Source organism: Bos indicus x Bos taurus, chromosome 26 (genome assembly GCF_003369695.1).
Source record: "Bos indicus x Bos taurus breed Angus x Brahman F1 hybrid chromosome 26, Bos_hybrid_MaternalHap_v2.0, whole genome shotgun sequence".
Taxonomy (NCBI): Eukaryota; Metazoa; Chordata; class Mammalia; order Artiodactyla; family Bovidae; genus Bos; species Bos indicus x Bos taurus.
This window is the reverse complement of record NC_040101.1, coordinates 28,322,419-28,349,601: the sequence shown is the minus strand read 5'-3', so window position 1 is coordinate 28,349,601 and position 27,183 is coordinate 28,322,419. Positions and strand designations below refer to the sequence as shown.

The following is a 27,183-nucleotide window of genomic DNA, read 5'->3' as shown; positions in this document are numbered from 1 at the left end:
AACCTTGCTTTGGGGTTTCTCTGGTATTGGGAAAGCATTCTCACAGCAGAGTCAAAGAATTCTTCTGGCCCAGCACCAAGTCTGAGCATTTAGCTCATGCAGGGAGATTTCTTCAGTTTGGACCTATGTACTCATAATGGGGTTGATGCTCCATGGGGATTTTCATAAGAGTCAAAAGCCTTTCTTTGGGAGGAGGTGTGTGATTTCAGTAGAAATGCTGGAACCTTGCTTTATTGGGGTGCGGGAGAACCTCTAGCACCTGGCATGGTACTTGGTGTATAATAAGCCCATTATTGGCTTCCTGAAGTGTTTAGTGCACTTTATGTTTTAAATGCTGGGGATATCATAGGAGCAAGACAGGTAGGGTTTCTGTTCTCATGGATTTTACATTTTAATAGGAAAAAAAACCCGTTAAAAAGTTTTAGGTAATGCAAGTACTGTGTTGAAAATAAAGCAGAGATGATGTGCTGGAGATATCCAGGTAGAAATTGGGGTTGAGGTAGCTGGAGAGGTTACATTTAGCAGGTAATCAGTAATGGCTTCCTTGAAGACACAGCATTTGAACTGAGAGCTCAGAGACAAAGTAGCAACCAGGTTGCCACCCCCTGCAACTCGAGGGGCACCATTCATATTATTCTGTGCAATTTGTGCTCCCTGGAGTTGTATGATGCTCTGGTCACTCAATTATGTGAAGATTGTAGGCAGTGAAAATTGGCTATTTCAGAGGCCCTGTGTAGTAAGGACCTTGACATGTTCAGGGAACAAAAAGAAGGCCAGTATACTTGGGGCTTGGTAAGAAGAGCACAGTGGAGCCAGATGAGGTTGGAGAGTTTGAAGGCAATACAAAGAATGTGACATTCAACAGATTATCTATTATCTGTTGATGAGGGGAGCAAAGGGATGATGTGATGGGGCAGAGGTTTCAGGAAGCTTTTCCAGTAACGTAGGAAGTCAGCACTGGTGTGAAGTCAAGAGAACAGAGCTGAGTGATGGTTTTATTTCCCTAAAAAGGAAACATCTGCACATTGACTCCAAGGAAATGCCATTAAGATATTTGAGTCTGACTTTGGTAGTGACTGAGAGGAAAGCTCATTGCTTTTTAATACTGTCTTATCTTGTTTGTCATTGAATATCTCAGCCTGATTATTTCTTTGGACAGCAGTGGGAATACTACTACTGTTTAGCATTTGCTCAGCTGTGACACTTTGTGCCCACGTACAGAACACACAATAAGTACAGTCCTTGCTCTTGGGGAATGGAGTGCAAGAAGATTTGTTCCTTCCCATTACCCTCTTTCAGGTGTCTCGATCTGGGGTGTCTGACTTCCCAGAGTCCTGGAGGCAAGTGGGTGAATAGAAAGTCCTTGGGCAGAATACCCTGGCTCTTTGGGTTTGCAAGAAGCCCCAGGCTGTACACCTGTGTGCAGACAGAGTCTTGCTTCCTAAATCCGACTGTGATCTTGCCGCTGTCGGCCTAGCCTTTTTTTTTTTTTCTTAATTAAAAAAAAAATCTTAGTATAGATGCTGCTTTAGCCCAAAGCCTAGAGTGGGGGCTGTCCTAGTGATGCCAAGTAACTCAAGCACCAAGCTCGTCTTTGGCCTAGAATTCCTATAGAACACCGAGTGGGCTTGGAATCCCTCTGGGGACTGACCTTTGAGTTCTTTGGTGGTGGCTGGGAGTAGAGGGGAGAAGGTATAGTTGATCTCCACTAGGGGAGGATGAACTCTCAGCTTTTGCCATCTTGCAGAGAAAGGGTCTGCTGCTCTTGGCTCGGTGCTTTTCTTAGATTCAGTTCTCAGGCTGGGAGGCTGATTGCTCACTGAAAGCCTGGGATAGAATTAAACCACCCTGAGCGTTGGGAGCCAGGTAGATTGTTTAGCTGGGTTCTCAGCTGAATCAGCCTGGGAGCTACTGTTTTTAAACCTGAGGAATGCTGTGGGAACATGCTAGTTGACTCCCAGCAAGGGATCCGAGGAAACATCTACTTGAGTGAGGCAAATGCATTCCATGAGTCTGGTTGGATGGCACGAAGCAGAAAGAGCATCTGCTACTCAGAGTTCAAGCTGAGAGGTGGCTGCCCTGCACCGTAGCCTCATTAGAATCCCAGCTCAGCATAAGGTGCAGAGTCTCGACTGATACAGTTTTTTTTTCTTTCTTTTTTACTTTCTTTAAGATTGTGCAAAATTAACATGATATAGCTGGAAGTGTTTAAAAAAAACACAGCTATGTCAGAATATTACCATATAGACATTGGAAAAGAATTTTACAAAGTTTTATTACCTCATTTAGTCCTTGTGTAGTCACCAAACACGATTTCAAAATAGATCATGATGTATCAGTACTTGTGAACTGTTCAAAATGAAAACATAATCTTTGCAAATGTTTAGTTTGTAATTGTTCACTGAATTCTGTTGTAACGGCTGTCACTCAAAGCATGGAAGCAGCCAGGAAGACTCTTGGGCATGGTTTGAGGAATCCAAGGTCAGGAACTTGGGCAAAGTTGGAAGATCCAGCACCTCTTGAAAGATGGGGCTGGTTAAGCTTCAGAGTCTAGAAGGTAGGGAAGCTGGAAGCGTCTGCTGCTATTCTCAGGAAGAAGTGATAAACGGGACTGCTTCTGCGGAGCACCAAGTAAGGGAAGGTTGACTACTAGCTTCTCTGTATGGGTATTTGCTAGTGCTGGACACTGTGCCACCCACCAAAAGCCTCCCAGCTGCCCTATGAAGTCAATATTCTTATTCCAGTTTAACAGATGAGGAAACTCCAGGGCATGTGGAAATTAACTTGCCCAAGGGTCAGCTGGAAAGTGGTGGAGCTGGGCTTTGTGTCTTGTCTATGTCACTGGACTCTTCTCTAGCATCTTATTAGGACCATAAAGTGGGATGAATTTTTGCAGTTGCTGCCCCGAGTCCACCTTGGGACCTCCAAAGGGTTCAAGGAGCCCGAGACTGAGACTGTCTTGTGTTCCCCATCCTCACTTCCCAGCCTCCCTGCCCTGCTGGCAGGCTCACTCTGCCTAAGCCCTCAGCTCATAACCTTGGGCTGGCATTTGCCCCTGTATCCCTTGCCCAGTGTTCTAAATTCTGTAAAACTTTGCCTTTTTTCTCAAATTTAGTCTCATTAGTAAATATTTTAGTCTCACTGTGTTCCATTGTTCAGCAAGCCTTCACTGAGCACTTCTTTGTCAGTCACTGGTGGTGCAAAAAGGGGGCAACTCCAATCCTAATGGGAGAACTAGGAAGGCAGTTACTGTACAGCAAGGAAGGTCCTGTGGTGGAGGCTTGCAAGGAGTAAGGAAGAGTGGTAGGTGCCCTATATTGGTCTCAACAAGACAGAGTTTGGCACCTTCAAAGTAGGATGGCTGGGGAAGGGTTTGTTTGTAAAGAAGAGACTGCAGTCACACAAGGCTAGCCATTGGCTCAGCTGCTACTCTCCTAGTGCTGAAGGGGCCAGAGGAAGGAGTGAGATTTGAGAACCCAGAAGAAAAGAGTTGTGTAAAGTGTTGTTCTTCAGAGTGACCTTAAGTGGCAACCTTCAATTGAAGGGTCTCTCTCCTCCCTCTGATTTCCTGTTAGGGTTTCCACTGGCTGAACCCAATTGAATGCCAGAAGGTTCAGGAGCCCCACAGAGGTCAGCCTTAAAGGGCAGAGAGCAAGGTGGGTGTGTTGGTTTTCTACTGCTGCATAACAAATGACCACAAATTGAGTAGCTCAAAGCAGCACACATAATCTCACATCTCCTCTGGGTCAGGAGTCCAGGTGTGGCTTATCTGAGTGTTCTCTTTAGGGCCCACAAATCTGCTATCAGTGTCAGCTGGGCTGCATTCTCACCTGAGGCTCCACTGGGGAAAAGTATCTAGGATCTAGTACTCACCAGCTGGGGCTTCCTGGGTGGCTCTGATGGTAAAGAATCCGCCTGCAATGTAGGAGACCCAGGTTTGATCCCTGGATCGGGAAGATCCCCTGGAGAAGGGAATGGCTACCCACTTCAGTATTCTTGCCTAGAGACTCTCATGGACAAAGGAGTCTGGTGGGCTACATTCCAGGGGTTGCCAAAAGTTGCACATGACTGAGCGACTAACACATACTTACTCAGCAGTTAGAGGCAGAAAACCCTTTGCCTCTCAAAACTCAGAGATTAGTCTTCCTGCTTTGAAGGAATCTCGTTTTTAATGACTGTGTAATGTCCCACCACACAGTGCACCAGAACTGGTAATACCCCTACTTGTAGAACATTTAGATTGTTTCTAAATGTTTGCTGTTATAAATACCACTGAATATATTTACAGAAAAGGCTTTTTCCAAATACAGGAGTGAAGAGCTGCTGCCCCTCGTATATATATAAAATAAGGCATTGACTCATGTAATTATGGAGGCTGGTAAGACCAAAATCTATAGCACCAGTGTCACTAGGTCCATTGTAATCAGTATGGAGTGAATAGCGTTTTAATTAATAGGTTATAACTTGTTAATACCATTTGTTTTGATGCTCAATTGTCCTCAGTTTGGCCAGTGGGAGCCCTTAAGTTTAGGTTCTCTTTACTGTTGACTTAAATGTTCCCATCATTCTTTAAGTACTTACTTACCTTCTGGTACAACAAAAAAAGTTCCAGGGTCATTTTGTGCTTTCCCAACTCAAATCAGCCATTTCTCCAGCAAGCTCTAGTCTTTTTTAATGGCAGATGGTATTTAGAAACCAAGATCTAAGTGCTGCGTGTTATCATTGCTTTTGAGGTGTTACTCAGTGGAGAGAGCTAGGAAATACATCTGTATCACACCCACACCTACATCTTTTATTCCACTATTAAATACCATACCAATACCTCCAATTCCAAAATCATACCTATGAGGCTCTTTCTATCCTTCTGTTTTTACATATTTTTAACTTTGATGTATGTTTACCAGTTTTTTATCATATCGTACAGTGAGAGTAACCTGGCTCTCATTATCCACAATACATTTACACAGAAAGTAGTTTCACAATTACCAACCCATAACACTGCATGCTAACCAGAGTTCAGTATTTGTTTACTGTTCTTTCTGTCTTTAGTCTGAGGACGTATGATCAACAAACTGTGTACTTAAGGTACTTGGGTGACTTTTTCCTCCCTCTTCAGTGTAGTAATATTATTTCAAACACAGTTAAGTTCATTAATTTACATTTGTATTACATTTAACATTTTCCTCCATCCTTGTTTGAGTATGTGAAAGCATTATCATTGATCCAGAAATGATAACCATACAGAAATATATATTCAGAGAAATGTCACACTCATACTTCCCCCACCCTACAGTCCTTTCCACTTGATTCCTACCTACTGCCTGTAGGTAACCAATCTTATATCCTTCCTGTGTTGCTTTTTGCAGAAATGAGCAAATACAGGTACATTTTCCTGTATTCCCTTTTCTCCTTCTCAAAAGGTGGCATGGTATAGTCCTCTTCTGCTGTTTTTACTTAACAATGTCCATTCAGTTTTTAGAGCTCTTCCTCACTCCTTCTTACAGCTGCATTGTACTCTTTGGACCACTCTCCTGTCAACGGGCATTTAGTATTTTGGGATCATAAACTCTTAGAGTTTGATATGCTGAGTCAAAAAGTAAACAATATGTGGGAGTTCCCTGGTGATCTAGTGGTTAGGATTCTGGGCATTCATTGCCATTGCTCTGGTTCAATCCCTGGTCAGGGAACTGAGATTGGGCAAACTGCTGTGGTGAATCCAAAAAAAAAAAAAAGTAAACAATATGTGATTTTGTTAGGTGTTACTCACTTCCCCCCAAAAAACTTGTGCTAATTTGTATTGCCACCAGCAATATATGAAAATACCTCTTTCCTCACAGGCTCATCAATGGAATATAATGTCATACTTCAAAATTTTTGCCACTCTAAGTGATAATGGTATCATTGTTTTTTTAATTTGTATTTGAGTTGCATTTCTTTTACCATGAATGAGATGGACCATCTTGTTGTTTGCTTAAGAGGAATATATCTATAGCTCGGTTTGTGAATTTTTTTACCATTAGGTCTTTGGGGTTTCCACCCCCAACTCAGTTTTTAAACTGCGATAAAATTCACTTACCGTACAGTTCACTCACTTAAAGTATACAGTTTAGTGGTTTTGAATATATTCAAGAGTTATGTAACCATCACCATAAACTAATTTTAGAATTTTTTTTTAATCACCCTCAAAGCCCACACCCATTAGCAGTGACTCTGTGTCTTTAGTCTCCCAGCCTGAGGCAATCACTGATTTGCTTTCTGTTCCTGTAGATTTGCCTATTCTTGATATTTTGCATAATATGAATATATACTATAAATTATTGTATCATATAAATGAATTCATACAACATATGGTCTTTCGTAACTTCCTTCTTTCACTTGGTGTAAGTGATACAGTGCTTACAGTGTTTCAGGCAGTTTTGAAATATTTTATCCTCCTAACAACTCTGAAATAGTTACCGTTATCCTCATTTCATAGATGAGGAAGCTGAGGCATGGAGAGATCAAATTTCTTGCCTGAAGTCACACCGCAGTGAAGAAAATGGGCTTTGGAGTCAGACCTCAAGTCTGAAGTCCATCACTTGCTTACTGTGTGACTTATAGAATATTACCTAAATTCTCTCAAGTGTCTTTTTCTCATATATTAGTTAAACGAGGACAACAATGGCTGAGTCACAGGGTTGTTGGGGAATTAAATAATACAGCATCAGGAAAGTGCTTAGTGCAAGGCCTCCAACTTAATAGGTATTCAGTTAATTGTAGTGGTTATTTGTAGATAGAGCCAGGTAAAGGCCTGGCTTATTTGGCATGGTTGGCTCTGACTCCCCTAGCGTAGAGGTGTATCTGAGATGCCAACTTTCTTTTTTTAAAGATGTAATCCACATAGCATGAAATTCGCCCTTTTAGTATACAATTCAGTGCTTTTTAGTATATTCACAAGGTTGTACAATCATCACCATTATTTAATTCCAGAACATTCCCAGCACTCCAGAAAGAAACGCTATACCCATTAGCAGTCATTCCCCATTCTCTCCTTCCCCAGCCCCTGGCAACCACTAATTGTTCTGTCTCTGTGAATTTGTCTATTCTGGACATTTCATATAAATGGAATCATATGATATGTGGTCTTTTGTATCTGGCTTCATTCACTTGGCATAATGTTTCCAGGGTTTACTCATGTTGTAACAAATAATCAGTACAGCATTCCTTTTTATTGCCAAGTAATATTGCATTGTATGGATATTCTATGTTTTGTTTATCCATTTATATGTCGATGACATTTGGGTTGCTTCCACCTTTTGGTTGTTATGACTAATGCTACTGTGAACATTGGGCTTCCCTGGTGGCTCAGCTGGTAAAGAATCTGCCTGCAATCTGGGAGACCTGGGTTCGATCCCTGGGTTGGGAAGACCCCCTGGAGAAGGAAAGGCTACCCACTCCAGAATTCTGAAGAATTCCACAGACTGTTTAGTCAATGGGGTCGCAAAGAGTCGAACACGACTGAGCGACTTTCACTTCACTTCACTATGAACATTAGCGTACAAGTTTTTGTGTAAAAACTGTTTTCAGTTCTCTTGGGTATATACCTTGGAGAGGAACAATTGTATCATATGGTATATTTAAATTTTTGAAGAACTGCCACATTGTTTTTTCCAAAGCAACTCTGCTGTTTTGTGTTCCAATTTCTCCACATCTTTGTCAACACTTGTTACTGTTCATCTTTTATTTTGGGCATCCTAGAGAGTGTGAAATGGTATCTCATTGTAGTTTTGATTTGAATTTTCCTAGTAACTAATGGTGTTGAACACAAGATGTCAGCTTTTAGGTCAGCTTTTTCTGCCTGCCCACATCTTGTATTTATTCTTGGAAGTGTCTCCCAAGTTCCTGTTTGTCTTCTGCCTGGAATTCGCAGTCATTTTGGTCTCTCTGAGGCTGATTGGCACCTTCTTAGTCAGGTGCTTTGGGGGGGACCTTTGGGCAGGTTTCAGTGGTTGGGATTTGAGGCACATATTTTTCCTGTTGGCAGCTTCGATGTGACTCTTGAGGCTGGCACAGCCATTGCCTGGGCTCCCCAAACTGCTGAGACAAAGCCAGCCTCTCCCGAGGGTGCCTTAGTAGGCAGGATCAGATGTTCTTGAGCTGGAAGCAATCCTGGGAGGCCATCTCATCCAGCTTTCTACAACAAGACAGTTAGAGTCCTTCACCCCTCCCTACCAGACTGGGGAGGGGAGGACCTGTAATGCCTTCCTTTAAGAATCTCTGTAGGAAGAAACTCCACTGGGCGCCTTTGCCACCAGCCAGTGTTTTAGCAGCCTCTGTGTTAGTAAGATCCTTCGCTCTGACCCAGATCCCACCTTCTACATGGGCCAGTTTCCTCTCATGCGTTCCTTTCTGAAGAGGATGCGCAAGACAGCCACTCTCTGCTTTGGCTGGAGAAGCCCTCACGTGAGGAAATGCAGACCAAGCCAGGCCCCTCCAGGGGACTTTAAAGACTGAATGACCTTGTCATTCGGCTATTGCCCGGGCAGTCTGCTTTGAAGAAGAGGCCTTCTGACAGGCCCCAGGTTGTGTGTTTATCCCGAGGCTAGGCCATTCCAAACTCATGTTTCAGAGTTTAGAGGTTGCGTCCAGCTAGCCTGGTGGGTGGTAATCAGATGCAGGCGGAGACCATCTGGCCCGGACTGTCCCTCCCAGCCAGTCAAGTGAGGGCCGGCCTGCCCACCACAGAGCTGGCCCAGAAAGCAGCCTGTGTGGAGGCAGATGGTGTACACGTGCATTTATGTGCATACACACCCATGTGTGCATGTGCGTGTGTGTGTGCGTGCGTGTGCATGTCCCTCCTTAGAGAGGCGGCACTGCTTGGGTGGATGTGGCTCCTCTCTGTGCATCTGAGGGTTCTCCCCTTTGCACAGTCTGAGGAGCGTGTTTCTCTTAGTCTGTTTCTCAAGTTTTTGCGGTTAGAAATCATGTATTTTTCTTGGCCCAGGATGAAAGCCCGGGAGTAATGGTCTAATACATTTTACAAAGCAACCTCTAATTGGTGGCTGCTTAAAATCTTCCCTTTGCCCTAGTGACCCATCTCCCTTTGCAGGGTTTTGACTCCAAGTCAGTCTTTACCCCGAGTTTTCACACCCCCTCGCAAGCCTACAGCCTCAGCTTGCTTAACTCTTCCCTCAGCCTCTCTGCATAGAATTGCTCCCAGCCAGGACAATTCAGCAGGGAAAGAAAATAGCTTACACTGCATCCTGCCAAGCATCTTCTAGCCTGGTCTCCCAAATTCTAGATGTATACCCCCAAGTGGAATCTGCCTCCCCATTGATACTCAAAGAAAATGGTATCTAATTAAAGATCTAAATGTAAGACCAGAAACTATAAAACTCCTGGAGGAAAGCATAGACAAAACACTCTCTGACATAAATCACAGCAGGATCCTCTATGACCCACCTCCCAGAATAATGGAAATAAAAGCAAAAATAAACAAATGGGACCTAATTAAACTTAAAAGCTTTTGCACAATGAAGGAAACTATAAGCAAGGTAAAAGACAGCCTTCAGAATGGGAGAAAATAATAGCAAATGAAGCAACTTGACAAAGAATTAATCTCAAAAATATACAAGTAGCTCATGCAGCTTAATTCCAGAAAAATAAATGACCCAATCAAAAAATGGGCCAAAGAAATAAACAGACATTTCTCCGAAGAAGACATACAGATGGCTAACAAACACATGAAAAGATGCTCAACATCACTCATTATCAGAGAAATGCAAATCAAAACCACAATGAGGTGCCATCTCACGCCAGTCAGAATGGCTGCTATGAAAAAGTCTACAAACAATAAATGCTGGAGAGGATGTGGAGAAAAGGGAACCCTCTTACACTGTTGGTGGGAATGCAAACTAGTACAGTCACTATGGAGAACAGTGTGGAGATTCCTTAAAAAACTGGAAATAGAACTGCCTTATGACCCAGCAATCCCACTGCTGGGCATACACATTGAGGAAACTAGAATTGAAAGAGACACACGTACCCCAGTGTTCATCACAGCACTGTTTACAATAGCTAGGATATGGAAGCAACCTAGATGTCCATCGGCAGATGAATGGATAAGAAAGCTGTGGTATATATACACAATGGAGTATTACTCAGCCATTAAAAAGAATAAATTTGAATCAGTTCTAATGAGGTGGATGAAACTGGAGCCTATTATACAGAGTGAAGTAAGTCAGAAAGAAAAACACCAATACAGTATGTTAACGCATATATATGGAATTTAGAAAGATGGTAACGATGACCCTATATCCGAGACAGCAAAAGAGACACAGATGTATAGAACAGTCTTTTGGACTCTATGGGAGAAGGTGCGGGTGGGATGATTTGAGAGAATAGCATTGAAACATGTATATTATCATATGTGAGAAAGATCGCCAGTCCAGGTTCGATGCATGAGACAGGGTGCCCAGGGCTGGTGCACTGGAATGACCCTGAGGGATGGGATAGGGAGGGAGGTAGGAGAGGGGGTTCAGGATGGGGAACACATGTACATCCATGGCTTATTCATGTCAATGTATGGCAAAAACCACTACAATATTGTAAAGTAATTAGCCTCCAATTAAAATAAATAAATTAAAAAAAAAGAAAATGGTATCTAAGTATTCTATGGTATTATAAGGCTTCCTTTTCAGTCCTTTAGACTCTAAAATTTAGAGAAACTTTAAGTTTAGAGAACTTAACTTATCAGAGGTGATCTCACTGCAGCAGATGCAGGTTGGCTGGACCCACCCATGTACACAAGCAGGGCTGGCCTTGGTGTCAGAGCTTCTGAGTCGCTGGAACCTCTTTATGTCCAGTCTCCTGGCCTGGCCCCTTGGAGGCGATGATGATGATGATGGAGGAACGATGTCACGTGGAATCCCAGGGTTGGGCACTGACCACCTCATTCTGGCCTTCAGCATGCTCCTCTCTGACCACCTGTTCTAGTAGCTTGGCTCCAAGAAGGTGTTGGCTGTCATCTTATTTTATAGCTTGAATTTGTATGCTCAGGAGTTTACATGTGTATAATCATTGTGGCTCATGTTTGTACAGATATAATTACTGAAAATTATATCATGAACATATTTTAACTTTTAACCCTTTCCTGGCTGGCAGGCCTCCTATAGCTCTCAGCCACCCCTCCCTGGATGTTTCCCTCACCCCAGGAGGTGCCACCACCAACCAGCCTCCTTCTCTAATCTATGTCATTTCCCTCTCTGGCAGAAGCCCATGGACTCCTCTGGAGATTTGAGCTCCTGAGCGTTTCCAAGCAGGCACTGCTCACTTGCCTCATCTCCCTCTGATGTGTGTGACCATCATCACTCTGGGCCACTTGGGGCCAGGAAGGGAGGGCAAACTCGGCTCCCTCCAGGTGCCAGTGATTGGAGAGTGCACACGGGGTGCCAGCGTTCAGAAAGATCAGAGGCCCTCCCAGTATTTGGAGTCTACTTTGAGACCCGTCCTCAAATGCTGAGTTTGGAGGCCAGCCAGCTCAACCCAAGGATTGTCCCCTCGTGGGGCAAAGTGGAGGTGGGAGTGGAGAAAGGTCTCATCCTCCTAGGGCATACAGTAGGACGTATATTCTTAGCAAACCAAGTAGGTGCTTATTAATAGCTTGTAGGAATAAAGAATGTGAATAAGGACAATTTTCAGTATTGGAGCCTCAGTCATACAGAAAGGAATATTTCAGAGCCACAAAATTTGGAACTCGTAATTCAGAGTACCAGCAGGCGAATTTGATTGGCCAGGCTGAGGTCATACACGTGTATGGAAGCTGGAGGGCAAGGCTAGAGTTCTGGTTCCTTACCCCCTTTCAGGGTCCTCCCTCCCCTCAAGGCTTATTCCCTGAGATTCTTCCAACTAGGGGGTTTGGATGCTGAGGCCACCAAGAAAGGAGAACTTTAATTAGGCAACAAAACAGTGTTTTCCCTAAGGTAGTTAAACTAAAAACATTTGCTTTTTATTCCTTCCAGATTCACAGGAACAGATGGACCTAGTGGTTTTGGCTTTGAGTTGACATTTCGTCTGAAGAGAGAAACAGGGGAGTCTGCGCCCCCAACATGGCCAGCAGAGCTAATGCAGGGCTTGGCCAGATATGTGTTCCAGTCAGGTAAGAGCCCCAGAAGCTGGCGGGTGTGGATGTCCTTTCACCATGAGCCTGCTAGGGTTGGGACCTACAGGTATATTTTGATTCCTGTGGAGGGAGCTTTCCTGGGAGTGCTGTGTACCCCATTTGCACCACGAAGGTGGTTTGTTTCCTGGCGTCTCCCAGGTGGAAAGCTGTCTGGGCCATGGGAAGGAAGGTTATGTCATATGACCTCCAGCAGTGGGAGTCGCTAACACCCAGAACCTTGGTCGCAGTCTGCTAGCCTTGCGTCTCATTCCCAGAGAGCCAAAGGCCAGCCCTGCGTGGAGCTGACCAGTGCTTTTCCTGTTTGCCCCCTTTCCCACAGTTAGCATGGTCCTTCCTCCCTGGGGCCACACACACACATGTTAATCTTGGCTAAGGGTTAGCAGTAGAGCGTAGGCCAGAGAGAAAGAATGAATTGCCGTGAGCTTGCTCCCTCACAATATGAATGAGAAGCTGGAATCAGGCAGGACCTTGACGGTCAGATATATTGTTTGATTCAGATGATTCAGGTGCCCTCTAGGGGATGGTCCAATGCCCCCGGTGCCCCTCTGGAGACCTAATATGGAACCGAGGGGGCTTTGTGCTAGGAGCCTTGGTCACATGCTCTTGACTTAGCTTGCCAATAGTCCTCCAGTGGGATGATATGTTGGAGTGGAAGTCAGTATTTTTTATGGATGGTTTCATATCATCTGAGTGTTTCTGAGTGGTTAATTAATTGCTCAGAAACTTTCCCATATGACTTCACATTTTGCTTCTTTGGTTTGGTAAGTAGCCTTGAAGTGAAAGCCAGCACGGTTTTATCCAACTCCTGCTCTTTGACCAGCAGAGCAGACCAACATCCAAGCCAGAATGTCTCAAAGTATGGTCCTTGCACCCATGCATCGGAATCATCTGAAGAGCTTGTTTCAAGCACACAGCCCTGGGCCCCAGAGATCTCTGACTCAGAATCTTAGGGGGCTGATGTTCCCAAAAGTTCTGATAGAAGCTAGATTTGGAAAACCATAGGCTTGGCAGCTTCTCTAAGTATAGTCACTTTTTTCCCCCTAGCCTTGAGTAGGCTCTAAATTGGGGGTGCAGTTGACCATCTATGTTGAAGGCCTCTGCCCTTGTTCCAAACCCCTGGCTGTCAGTTGTTGGCTGGATGGCCATCATGTAATGGGACTGATCCTTAATTACCATCTACCATTGTGTGGCCTATGGGATAATTCCCCTTTGGAGGCTAGAGTGGGTCTTCTCTAAGCAAGAGTTCCCAAACCTGGCTGCTCCTGAGATTCTCTGGGATCTCAACATACTTGAGTCCCAAATGCCCCTCTGGGCTCTGATTCAGTTGGTCAGAGGTGCGACTGGAGCATCTGTTTCTTAAGCAGCTTCCTGGGGATTCTAATGCAGTAGTCTGGGATGTCATTTGGACTTTTTTTTTTTTGTCATTTGGACTTTAAAGGACTATTGACAGGAAGAAATGTCATTCACTGGGGCAGGGGAACCGGCTGTTGGAAGTGGACCCGTGTGGTTTGGTGCTGTCCTGGTGTCTTTTAACACTGTGCCAGGAGTCTACTGCCTGAACCCACGGTGTCCCCTTCTCTCCCTTCTTGGGATGCCTGAAACTGATGCTGATAGAGAACTGTCTTTGAGAAAATAGACATTTCTTCAGTCTCTCCCAACTGAGATATTTCAGCTCCTAGAAAATAGACATTTCCTGACATGGAATTTGATCCATTATGGGAAGGAGGGCTCTAAAGACTAGGCAGTCTCTTGCTTGTATAGACAGGTAGCTTCCTGCCCAATGCTTAAGTCAGTGCGTTTATACGTTTGTTTGCACTTAATGTACCTGCTCAGGTGGATCAAGATCAGAGAAATGTAAAACAGGTGTTATGAATCACTGTCAGGTGGAGTCAAGCAGATGAACTTCTGAAATAGTTCTGATGTTATAGTTCTGAAATAATAATGCAAGTGAGGGAGAAAATAGGATTTGATTTGCAAAGGTTCATTTCAACTGCAGAGTAACCATCACAGTGACGGTTTTGCAATACTAATGTAGTCATTGATTCAAGCTCATTTGTCAACAGATGCCAAAATCATTGGATTAAAAAAGATTGTTGGGGTACAAGATGTTCACAGGAACTCAAAGAATCCCTCCACAGATTACTTATTTGCTACAAAGAGGAAAATAATGCCTTTACAATGGTTTGAGTGGCCATCACCTTAACCAAATGACCACATGTAGTGATGCAAAATGGAACAAATGACTACCATGCACCTCCTTACATGATACACTGTGAAGTATGAAACATCACACAGGTAGCACTTTTCCAAAAAATATTTCACCTGAATTGAATCCTGGGTGTATAGTCAGGCAAGTCCAGATTGTAAGATATTTTATAAGACAACTGCCTGGACCCTTCAAAAATGTCAATGCTCTGAAAGGTAAAAGGTCTGGGACTCGCCTAGATCAAAGAAAACATGACGGTTTAAATGTACTTACAGTCCTCAAAAAGGTTATTTTTAGAGCAATTAGAAAAAATATAGACTGTATATTAGATAATAGTACTGTGCAACTGTGAAATTCCTTGGGTGTGATATGGTATTATGTTCTGGTATTATATTATGATAGTGTCCCTTTTCCTAGGAGATAGGAGCTGAATTATTTATGATCAAAATAACATGATGTCTGCAGTTTAACTTTTGAATGATTTGGCAAAACAAAGTGGGCTGGAGGAGAGACAGAAGAGAAAGCAGATGTGGCAAAATGTTAATAACCGGTGAATCTCGGTGAAGAATGTATGGAGGTGAAGGATATATTGTACTCTCCTTCTAACTTTCCTATGGGATTGAAAACTTTGAAAATAAAATGTCGTGGCTGTTTCTTGAGTGTGCGTTGACTGGTGTCGCTCCACAGCATGGTCTGACCCGACAGGCCTTTTCGTGGTGTCTGCAGTGTGACAGCTGTGGTTGGTGTCTGCAGGTCACTTCAGGCATTTCACAGCAGCGACAGGATGACTTCACTCTCCAAAGTATAATACCTGTTTTTCTGATTTTCATAATATGATGGTATTCTTGAATAATAGCTAAAACAAATCTACCTTAGATTTTTCTTGAAACATGGCAGGAAGTAGTAATTATCTAAATAATGGGGAAATGATGAAGAAAAGTATATGGCAACTGATGTAAGAGAGAAGACCACGGCCATGAGCTGAAATCGTTAAGAACAGAGCTAAAATTCATAGTGTGTTCTGTGTGCCAGGCACTATTGTAAGCGCTCAGTCAATGTGCAGTAAAGCCCTGTGAGTTAGGCACTGTGTGATAGCAGCTTTTCAGCTGCAGAAAGCAAGACAACACAGAGAGGGGAAGTAGATTGTTCAGAATCACACACCTGGTAAGTCCGAGGGACAATCTGAACCCAGGTGTTGTAGTTCTTACCGCCACTCTATTAACCGTGATTGCTTAGTTGACGTTTGGGCTGCACGTGTCTCAGGTCGGACAGTGAGATTTGAGAGTCGTCCACATAGATGATTGCACTTGTATGCGTAGTCTCTAAACTCCAGCATGCCTTGCTCGGGCATTCTAGAACATTTGGAAAATAGAGGAGGGCCAAAGCCGTTTGTAATGTTATCCAAGTACTCTTAAACACATACTTTCATCTTTTAACTTTTTATTCATGAAAATATGTGTATGAAAAGTGCAGCTTGCTGAGAGTTCATACCCCACGTAACCAGCACCCAAACCAAGAAACTTCCCTTGTGCCTCCTCTCAGTCATCTTTTCTTTTCCTTTTTCTTTCCTTCTTTCTTCCTTTCTTCCCTTCCCTCCCTCCCTATCTCCCTCCTTTCCATCCTTCCTGTTTTACTGCATAGTACAGGCTCTCAGCTCCACGTGCCTGAGCTTGTTGGTAAGTTAGGTAGGTAGCTATAGACGAGGTAGCCCCCATTTCTGCTTCTTTCCCTGGCACACTTTGCCACTGGCACATTTCGCCATCTGGCACATTACTACTAGATCAAGGGGGACAGCATAGTATGATGGTACAAGCATGGGCCCTGGGCCCATACTGCCTGCCTTTTATTTCAGCTCTGCCAGTTATTGCCTCCTGACCTTGTGCAACATAACCCATTTGCTCATCTATAAAGCAGAAATAATAATAGTAACTATGCATGAAGTTATTGAGATGATGAAATGAGTTAATACCCTCAAAGCACTTAGAATAGTGCTTCTTTCTCCCCCCACCCCCGCTCTCTCTCTCTCTCTCTATATATATATATATGTATATATATAAAACCTCCAATTATTATTATTCGGTCTTCAAAAACTTTATATGAATAAAAAAGGTGGGTACCTTGATCTTTTTTTTTTTTTTTTACAGTGTTAATAAAGACCCCCATTTTACAGGAAAACCCTGGTTGTCCCATTGCCTGTTTCTGTATCAGATGCCTGCCTTAGCTGATATGGTAACAGTTTTGGTGCCATTATCCTTCTCCCACACCGAAAATCAATAATAATGATACAAATAAAATCACCTCATTTTATATGTATCACATTGTAAAACGAAAAAGCAAATTCAGTTCAACTGTGGCTCCTTGATTTATGTAGTTGGCAGTGCCTGTAAAGTCTTAAGCAAATCAAATCCTATTCTAAATGCACTAGAGCCCATGTACTTTAGTAGAACCTTGTAAGTAAATCCTTCTTTATAAGGTGAAAAATCTTTTTATAGTTTTCTCGGAGCAGGGCACACTTTCCTGATGCTGCGGAGAACCTCCCTTGTTACGTGCAGGCATTGCTCTGCCCTGACTGGTTCCACTGTACAAGGATCACACATATGCTGTTACACAGAACATGTATTTTATGTCTGATGTGTACATAGATAGATCCACGCGTGTACCTAGCAGCATAGTTCTGTGTGATGGTCTTGCCTCACTTGGCTGTCCACCTTAAACTCAGTGACTTACATGAAGCACCCTGCCTATTTGCATGTGAGAACATGTTGAGCAGTATCTAGTAAGTGGAGTGCTTAGACCTGCTTTTCCAGGTCTGAACAGCATCCACAGCATTGCCATCCAGACTTAGAAACAGCATTAGGGCGGTGGGGAGGGCAAAGGAAAGAGACAAGACTCTAGGGGGTGTGATGGGGGGTGGTGGTGCTCTCACCCTGTCGTGGGGCTGCATGGGGCAGTCTCTGAAGCTTGCTCTGAAGAATGACTTAGATGGGTTCCATAACTTAGCCCCGACCTGCTAGAGGGCAGTCATCTTCTGGTTGATTTGCTCAGAGATGGGAAGCTGAGCTGTAGAGAAAAGGAAGTAGAAATGTGAGCAGCCTGGGAAAGATAAGTATCCAGAGAAGGTGAAGAAGTCAAGGTGTGGGGGTGGGGCAGGTCAGTGTTTATTTTAGTCTGGATGGTTCTAGTCATAAACAGATGACAGAAGCCCAACACTAACTACCTGAAATAAGAACAGACTTCATCGGCTCAGGTTACTGGGATGTCCAGGGCTTCAAGCACGGATTTACCTATATGTTCAAAAAGTGTCCTCAGGGCTCCTACTTGTCTGTTGGTTTTGTACTGTAGACTGACTCTGCCCACGTGCCAGGAAAGATGAGCACCACCAACCAGAGTATCCCGTTCTCCCAGTTTGTACCCGGCAGGCAGAAGGCTTTTTTCTTCCAACATCTCTCCATCAGTCCTGGGGAAGGACTCCGATTAGTTCTGTCTAGGTAAATGGGTTCCCCCAGTTAAGGGTGGTCCAGATGGGAGCACCAAGATTTATGTTTAAAGTCTTCCCTGCTCCTCACTTCCAACTACGTGGAGTGGGAGAGAAGTCCTCTAGAGCACAGGGCAGAAAGCACTGGAGAAAACATGCAGGTCTAGCCCTTGGCTGGCAAAGTTAGCTGTTCTCACAGGGCTTTAGGGGCATCTAGGACCTCAGACCTGGTGTGCAGTTAATGGAAGTTAGGTCATTAGAGGATGCAGGTGGAGCGGGCACCTTTTGTTCTTGTATCTGTTGGGATGGTTTTGACTACAAGTAATCGAACACCATGACTAAAATGGCCTAACAATAGTGCCGTTATCTTACATAGTAAGTCATCTGGAGGTGGGGAGTTCCAGGGTTGGTTATTATCTGTTCAGCAATGCTGTTAAGGACCTGAGTTCTTTCTAACTTCCTGCTCTGTCTTCTTCAGTGCTTTGGATTGTCTTTTTAAACTGCGGTTCCCTGATGTTCTAGAGAGAGCTGCTGGAATCCCTACCATCCTGAAATCACACTTGACAGAGTCTACCAGCAGCAAAAAAGACACTTCTGTCCTGTGTCTCTTTTCAAGACCAATCAAAACCTTCACAGAACTGCCCTCATTGCATCTCATTGGCTAGAGTGAGTGAAAGTCGCTCAGTCATGTCCGACTCTTTGCAGCCCCTATACAGTCCATGGAGTTCTCTAGGCCACAATACTGGAGTGGGTAGCCTTTCCCTTCTCCAGGGGATCTTCCCAACCCAGGGATCAAACCCAGGTCTCCTGCATTGCAGGTGGATTCTTTACCAGCTGAGCCACAAGGGAAGCCCAAGAATAGTGGAGTGGGTATCCTATCCCTTCTCCAGCAGATCTTCCCGACCCAGGAATTGAACCTTGGTCTCCTGCATTGCAGGCGAATTCTTTACCAACTGAGCTATCAGGCAAGCCCCTCATTGGCTAGAGTTGTCAGGAAAGTGAGACAACCCTGTTGACTTACTGATCAATATCCACCTTCTAGGGCTGGGCCAGGGAATGCACCCTGGTTCCCTGAAAGTCATAGCCAAGGAAAGGCAGAGGAGGCAAATTGGGGTTCTCTTAGTAAGAAAATGAGTGGCCAGCAGATGGGCAAAAGAGTTTTCTGTCCCCTTACCCAAGTGGTACCTGGGGTCAGAGGATCCTTGTATATTGATCAGGATGCCAGGCCAGTATTAAAGTGTCATGTGGAAAGAGAATGTGACCGGGTAGCTGCTGTTGTTTCACCTGCTACACAGATTTAGAACAAAATCCAGTCACCATCATGAACCAGAAAGTTCTGCAGTAACTTTACCAGTAGACACTTCAACTTCTTTCCCTCTTACTTTACAGCCAGTTCCTCTTACTTCCCCATTCCCTTTTATTTTTGTGATCAGTTCATTCTTTCTTCTCAGATTGCCAGTGATTGCTCCCCTGCCCCCCCACCACCACCCTCTGGGTTTCATTAGAAAGAAACCATTCCCCAACTCAGCAGGGCTTGATTTCTGAACTGCGCTTTAGAATTCTGCTGGAAAGGCTGTCTGTTCTCAGTTCTGCCATTGGTAGACTTTAACCACAAATTCCAAGGCAATTTCACTTGAGTTTTAGGAGAAACGTGGCCCTCCAACCTTGTAACTGACACTGGAAATTCAAGTGCCTTTGCTTGCTGCTGTTTAATGGCAACCTCATGACATGGGCTAAGTCGGCTCACTTTGTGATTCAGGCCCAAGCAGGGAGATGGGGGTGGGGGTGGGTGGCATCGACTGAGCATCCTGAGTTCTGTGGTACGGACAGACTAATGCCAACAAGAGATTTTTTTTTACTTTACATTTTTTCCTTTTCCCATTTATTAAAGAAATACTTGCTCATTATAAACCTGAAACATAGAATTATGTGACAGAGTGAAGTCCTTTGTAATTCATTCCCGCACTGAGAAAACGTTGGTGTTCTATTTTTTAATTTTCCTTTTTTCTGTGATAATTTCTTTTTTAAAAAAATTTTTGAATTGGAGGAAAATTGCTTTACAATGTTGTGTTGGTATATGTCATACAACAATGCAGATCAGCTGTAATTATATTAATACATATATCACCTCTGATTTTCTTTTCAATGCATGTATCTAGAAAGAATTGTCATTATGTTATAAAAATAGACCATGTTTTTCATAATGTTTTTCAACTTGCTTTTTTTTTTAACTTCATATCTTTTGGATATCTTTCCATGTCAGTATATTTTTTCTAACTGTATACTTTTTTAAATTATCTAGATACACTGTACTTTAACCATTTTCCTAGTGTTGAGCATTTGGGTGATTTCTAGTTTTTCCCTACCACAAACTTGCAGTGTGCATCCTTGTCTATTTGTGTCTTTGTACTCTTGCCTAAGTATTTCTGTGGGATAAATTCCTAGAAGTTGGATTGCTAGGTTAAGGGAAATGAACATTTTATATGGTAACCGCCATTGCAGATGAATGATTATATTATTTAAGAATACTCCTGTGATCATCCATAAATGTTATAATTGTTTTCAACAAACAACAGAATGATTGTTACATCAAATTACTTTCATAGCAACATAGTACTCTTCTGAGTCCTTGAGAATGGTCCCCTTCCTTAGGTTACTTGTCCTGAGGAGGCTTGTTAATACATGTTGAACGGCATGCGTTTGGGGTTAGGAAACGTGCAGGCTCTTATGTGGTTCTTAAACAGTTTAGATTTAGCCCGGGAACCCATCCATCATGCTTCCTGTCTCTGAAGCTGGAAGTGGTGAGGGACACAGCCTGCTGCCTGAAGTCAGAGACTTTTCCAGGTATTGACAGTGGGTCAAGTTTTATTAAAGAATCCCAGTGAATTATGGAATTTTCTCAAGTTTTGCTTCCTCCTACCTTTCCTAAAGTTAAAAATACTCATGCAGTTACAGTCTTTTCCTGTTGGGATCTTTTTTTCCCCCTCTAATAGTTAAAAGTAAGTAAATAAAATAATAACTGTTGAGCAACAAGCTATCCTAGGCACTTGCATTCTCTTACTTAAGCTCTGCAGTAGGTGGCTTGATGAGGAAGATGCTGATATTGCCACTTTTCACATAAGGAAATGGGCTCAGAAGGGAGGTGGGCCTTGGAGAATTTCCCGCAGCTTGTGAGTGGCAGGGGCTAGTCTCCAGGGCCACCCTTACCAGCACTGGTTTGCATACTCTGGCCTTTGAGCCTCCAAGGATCCATTTTAAATGACTAGAGGCCTTGGGAGAAAGGAGCACTTTTTCTTTGGTTGTGTTTTTTATTGAAGTACCTGTTCCATGCCAAGGATGCTGTCAGATGCTGGGTAAGCCACGTGGAACAGACAGATAGGATCCCTTCCCTCAGGCAGTGGAGAGAGACACCGAAAACACAGGCCAGTAAATACTGGATTCCGTAAGATGGCAGAACAGAAAAGCTCAGGTGCCCCAGGAGAATAAGGTGGCGGGCTCCCTTCAGGTTGTGGAGTCAGGCAAGGACAGGACTGAAGGCAAAGAATGAGGATAAGAAGTTTTTTGGCAGAGGGACCTGCATGTGTAGGCCCTGGAGGAGAGAAAGAGGTTGAAGAATATGAGGAACTGAAGGGAGGGAGAGGAAGGGGCTCAGGAAAAGCTGGAGGCTTGGCAGGCTTGGAAAAGTGCTGGGTTTTGTACTTGCACTTGGACTCAAAGTCACGATCAAGAGTCTGGTTTTGATTCTAAGGGCAGTGGAGAGCTACAAAAGCATTTCGAGGAAGAAGGGGAAATGACCGGTTTGGGGAGTGAAAACAGTTTTTAAAAAAGGAATTAAGATGCGTTTGAAACTGAGGTGTTCTGAGGTGTCCTGCCTGCATTATTAGAATGGCTCTTCCCTAGGAGGTGCTGGGGCCACTGCAGTCCTTGGAGCACAGCATCAGAGTCATGGCTGCTTCTCAGCCCAGCCTTTCTAACCCTTGGGACCTTCCTGCAGTCCAATCCTGCCGCCAGTCAGCCTCTGCTAAGGCTCTTCAGCCTTGGGAGGGGAACCCCTCCTCTCTCTGGGGATTGTCAGCAGCCTCGGCATCCTGTGCCCGGTAGCACACCACAGGGCTTTCTTTCCAGATCCGAGAAGTGGACCGGGTTTTGCTTCCTCATCCCTGCTCTGCAGTTGAGTGAAAGAAGTCAGGAAGATTGAGTGAGGCAGTTAGAGCATGTCCCCAGGTGTGAGATGTTGCTAGGCTGCAGTTCAGTTTCTCATCAGCCGCTTACCTGGCTGGCTTCTCTCTAAATATCCCAAGTGTATTCGATCTTAATATCTTTGCCTCAAGTAAAGTTTTCTGAAAGGAGATGTTCCATCATTACCAATGAGAGCTGTCGAGTTCTCGCGTTTCCTGGTTCCATTGCCCTAGTAAGTTAACTGAAGCCAAATGGAGCTGCCTGGTTATATTAATATCATTTTTCTTCCTCATACTCTTTTTGATTTTCCTGACGATTTCTTTTCCTCAGCCTGATTTATCCTCTTTTCTGGTTGCTATGGATCTGTAAAATATTTTCCCTTTCATCTGTTAGTAATACTGATCAACTATAAGGCAAAACAATTCCTGGTTTCTCTGCACTTTTCCAAGATCTTAAGATTGGTGATTGAAAGATTGTGTTTCTACTCCACTGAAATAAAACAGTCAACTCCTCAGAAATGATCTTATGGCCTAAAATTTAAGTGGTTTGCATGTAAATTGTAATTTATTCAGTATTTAAATTTAAGTGTTTTTAGGGGAGACTTAAATCCTAGAAACAAAAGTTGGCAACATATGGCCTTTACGTGGAATCCTGATGGACATCTGACTTTGTACATAAAATGTAACTGGAACACAGACATGCCTATTACGTATTATCTACGGCTTCTTTTGTGCTGCAGCAGAACTGAGTAGCTGTGACAGGGACTATATGGCCCTCAAAGCCTAAAATATTTGATATCTGGCCTTTCACTGAAAAAGTCTGCCAACCTCTGTCTGAGAGTGTTTTCCACTGCTGAATAACCACCCAAGCCGAGTGGTGGCCATCCTTCCATCTCTGTGATAGATTCAGAGGAAACACCTCGCCTTAGCTGGGGCCTGTGCCTCTGCCCAACACAGAGGGATCACAGTACCAAGACGTTTGTTGGGGGAGGAGGAATTTGACGCCAACTCCTTTCTCTTCTGTGGGTCGTATCTTACTCGGAGAACTGCGTGAAATGAGCTTCTTTTCAGAAAGGAATTCTTTGATACAAGCATTAAGCTAGGCTATTCACCCTGAGATTAGCGCTCTCTTCTGTGGCCCCCCATGGAGTCTTAATTGGTTGGCTCTTCCAGCAGAATGTGGCTCCTTTGTCTCTAGCACCTGCATTTCAGGAGTGCTCCCTGAAGGGGGCAGTGAAGGCCTCTGGCAAGTAGAACAGAGCAGCTGGTACATTCGGAGCAGACCCAACACCTTGACAGTAGATAGAGCCCTTTGCTAACTTGAAATGGCTCATCACTGAGTGTTCAGTGAAAGGAGGAGAGCACGGGTAGGGGCAGGAGCGCAAGAAGCAGGCTGCCGGTTTGGCGATGTGGGACCTGTGACACCTGGGGTCAAAACTGAACATCGCCGAGACTTGGTTACTTAATCTGTGAAATGGGGTAATCAGGATATCTATAATATGGGCTTCCGTGGTAGCTCAGTTGGTAAAGAATCCGCCTGCAACACAGGAGACCCTGGTTCGATTCCTGCATTGGGAATATCTGCTGGAGAAGAGATAGGCTACCTACTCCAGTATTCTTGGGCTTCTGCAGTGGCTTAGCTGGTAAAGAATCCGTCTGCGATGTGGGACACCTGGGTTCTATCCCTGGGTTGGGAAGATCCCTTGGAGAAGGGAAACGCTAGCCTCTCCGGTATTCTGGCCTGGACAATTCCATGGACTGTATAGTCCATGGGGTTGCAAAGAGTCAGACACCTGAGCGACTGTCACTTTATAGTATAGTCAGTGTCCCTAGTACAGCACATGGAAGCAATTGGTATTATTTATGTGGTCATTTAAGAACCATGTTGAAAAAAATAAAGCATATTGTTGGGGGGAAAGGTAATAAGCTTAAAAGAACAAAAATGGTGCACCTTACAACTCTACAGAGTTGGGTCCTAATCTTATGAATATATACACATCTACAAAAATGCCTGGAAGAGATGCATGAAGATACTCACAGAGGCCATCCCAAGGTGATAGGGTTATGAGTTATTGAGATTTTCCTTTTGGAACCTTCCACTGTGATAGAATTTTTTGCAAAGAGCATGGATTTTATTATCAGAATAGAAAAACCAAAAGGACACCTATGACTAAGTTTTTCACAGAACTTCCCAGGGGACAGGATGGTGAGCCCCGAGAAGCAGTCCCAGGCCAGCGCTACAGGACAGTCACCACCTCGGGGTGTGCCCCCTGCTGTGGTTACTGGAACAGCTCTGAATGCCACGCAAGGATGGGCCAGTGCAAGGGGTTCTGCTTTCTTGTCCAGTCTCTTCACAGCTCTTTCAGTGGGAAAAAGTGACTCGTAAGCCAGATTTAGTTCTGCTCTGGCCTCTCTAGCACTGGGTCTCCGCAGCCAGGCCTGTCTTCTTGCTTTTCAGAGCAGACATGGTGACAGGCTTGTTGTTTGGTTTCTCTCCAGGACTCAGAGGCCAGGCAACTAGCCTGCTCTTCCCCACGGAGCTCTGATGAGGTTCCAGCAGCATTTCTGACCCTTACAGAGCCCTTCTCCAGGAATATGACAGTTGAAACTAGAACCAGAGGATGAAAAGAGAAAGGAGCTGGAATACTTTTCAAGAGGGGCTGCAGCAGGCCCAGGCCATACTGGGTGGTTGTACCATACTGTCACGGGGCCTCCAAAGTAGCCACTGGGTAGCCATCCACGGCCTTGTGTGGCTTGGCCCAGTGGAAGCTGAAGCCATGGGCACTGCACTGGCATGGAGTGTGTGTCTCTGGGACACGCTGCAGCCCTGTCTGTGCTTTCCTGAGCCCTGGGCCCAGCTCTAACAGTCCCTCTTGGATTTGAAAATTTAGGAAGAATAGGACACGTATTGACTTCCTGGGCCAACTGGGCATGTCTGGGTCCCCACCTGGACTGCCAGCCTGGTGACCTGAGCTCGAGAAGCCTTTGTCCTATGCCTCTGTGTACTGGGCCACTTAGATCACATGTACATTGTGATCCATCTTGGCTGATGCACTGTTATTCCGCCAAACAAAAATAACTTTATGTGACTAGATGTGTGGGTTTTTTCACACCGAGTAATTCTCCAGTTTTCTGCAGACATCAATTAGGTGTCCTGCAATTCTGTTCAGTTCTGACATTTAAAACATTTTTTTAAACATCTGATTGGTTTTATTCAACGTTTCATGAATTTGGGAGCATTCCCCCCGGTAAACAGAGGTGTGCTCCCAGTTCTGACACTGTTTGCCTGGAGTTAGCATCAAGTCCCACAAGTAAGGGTGCAGTCCCAGAAGATTGCTCCCACTTCAGACATCAGCCCCCGGTTGTCAACTGTCCTTCTGACCAACCATCTATAAACTGGGGTTCCCATGACCCCCTCTTAGGGTTTGATAACTTGCTAGAACAGCTCACAGAATTCAGATTACTGATTCATCATTACAGGATACAACTTAGTTGCAGCATTATTTATAATAGCCAAGACATGGAAGCAACCTAAGGGTCTATCACCAGATGAATTGATGAAGAAGGTGTGGCATGCATATATATGTGTATATATATATATGTACACACACAGTGGAATATTATTATTCACCCATAAAAAATGAAGACATTCTACTATTTGTGGTAACATGGGTGAACCTTGAAGATACTATGGTAAGTGAAATAAATCAGATAGTGAAAAAGCCACTACTCATATATCTCACTTATATGTGGAACTGACCCCCTCTCCTCCCAAAAAACACTCATAGAGAATAGATTGATAGTTGCCAGAAGCAGAGGAGTGGAGAGTGGGGGAAATGGATGTAGGCGGTCAAAAGGTACAAGCTTCCAACTATAAAATAAATGTCATGGGGATATAATGTACAACATGGTTAACATAGTTAATAATACTGTAGTGTATATTTGAAAATTGCTGAGAGTATATCTTAAAAGTTCTCATCACAAGAAGACTAATTACTATGTTTGGTGAGGAATGTTAAGTTAACTAGACTTATGGTGATCCTTTTGTAATATATACACATATTGAACCATTATGTTTTATACCTGAACCGAATACAATGTTATATGTCAATTATATCTCAATAAAAAGAAAGGAAAAAGGCTACTACTCAGCAACAACCAGCTGGGAGAGAGGCAGGGGTCGTGGCTTGCAGGAAAGGGTGCAGAACTTCCCTACCTTCTTTAGGTGTGCCATGCTCCCAGCACATGCTCACCCACCCAGAAGGCCTCTGAACCTCATACTTTAGGGATCTTTATCAAGGCTTTATCACATAGACAAGACCATTTATTAACTCAATCTCCAGAGCCTCTCCCCTCCCTGGAGGAGAGGGGGTGGGGACGAGGCTGAACATTCCAAGCTTCTAACCGTGGCTCAGTCCTTTTAGAGACCAGCCCCCACCCTGCAGCCATCCTGGAGCTCAGCATTAGCATGCTTCTAGCACCTTTATCACTTAAGAAATGACAAAGGTTTAAAGAGCTTGAAATAAGAGCCAGGGAGAAAAACCAAAATATATGTTTCTTATATTGCAGCATCACAAATAGTAAGATAACAGACCCTGACGGTATAAACAGACCCTTCTTGATGAACTTTCAGTTTCCAGCTTTCCCTCACTTTAGACAATACTCTAAGGAACATTTTTATGTATATCTTGGCGACTGTGTTCAATTATTTCAGAATAAATTTCTTTTTTTGGCATAGGTAAGTGTTTGTGTTTTTTTTTTTTTCTGGCTAATGTACGTATTCCTCTGGTGTTTGCCATGGAAAAGACCCACCTAATCTTTAGGCTACAAGGAAATCATTCACTCATACGGAACTCACTTAAGTGTTCTCTGGGTTTTTTAAACCTTGCATTTTTAGCTTCTGTGGTGACTCTGACCTCACCTCCTTCTTTGTGGGTCATTCCTTATACATGCTTCTAGAGGCAAGACAGCGGAGAAGACAATGGCACCCCACTCCAGTACTCTTGCCTGGAAAATCCCATGGATGGAGGAGCCTGGTGGGCTGCAGTCCATGGGGTCTCGAAGAGTCAGACACGACTGAACGACTTCACTTTCACTTTTCACTTTCATGCATTGGAGAAGGAAATGGCAACTCACTCCAGTGTTCTTGCCTGGAGAATCCCAG

The 27,183-nt window shown here is 44.0% G+C and overlaps 1 protein-coding gene across 5 annotated transcripts in view; it reads left to right on the top strand.

Annotated features, from left to right (window-relative positions):
- SUFU (SUFU negative regulator of hedgehog signaling) overlaps window positions 1–27,183 on the top strand; it is a 105,783-nt gene that overhangs the window by 20,707 nt on the left and 57,893 nt on the right. For all 5 annotated transcript variants that reach the window (XR_003508978.1, XM_027529557.1, XM_027529555.1 and 2 more), the window contains exon 3: window positions 12,000–12,136. Coding sequence is in view for 4 of the 5 variants with exons in the window: in XM_027529557.1 (XP_027385358.1) it covers window positions 12,000–12,136 (137 nt within the window). In the remaining variant the exon portion in view is untranslated. The remainder of the gene's footprint in view (window positions 1–11,999; window positions 12,137–27,183) is intronic.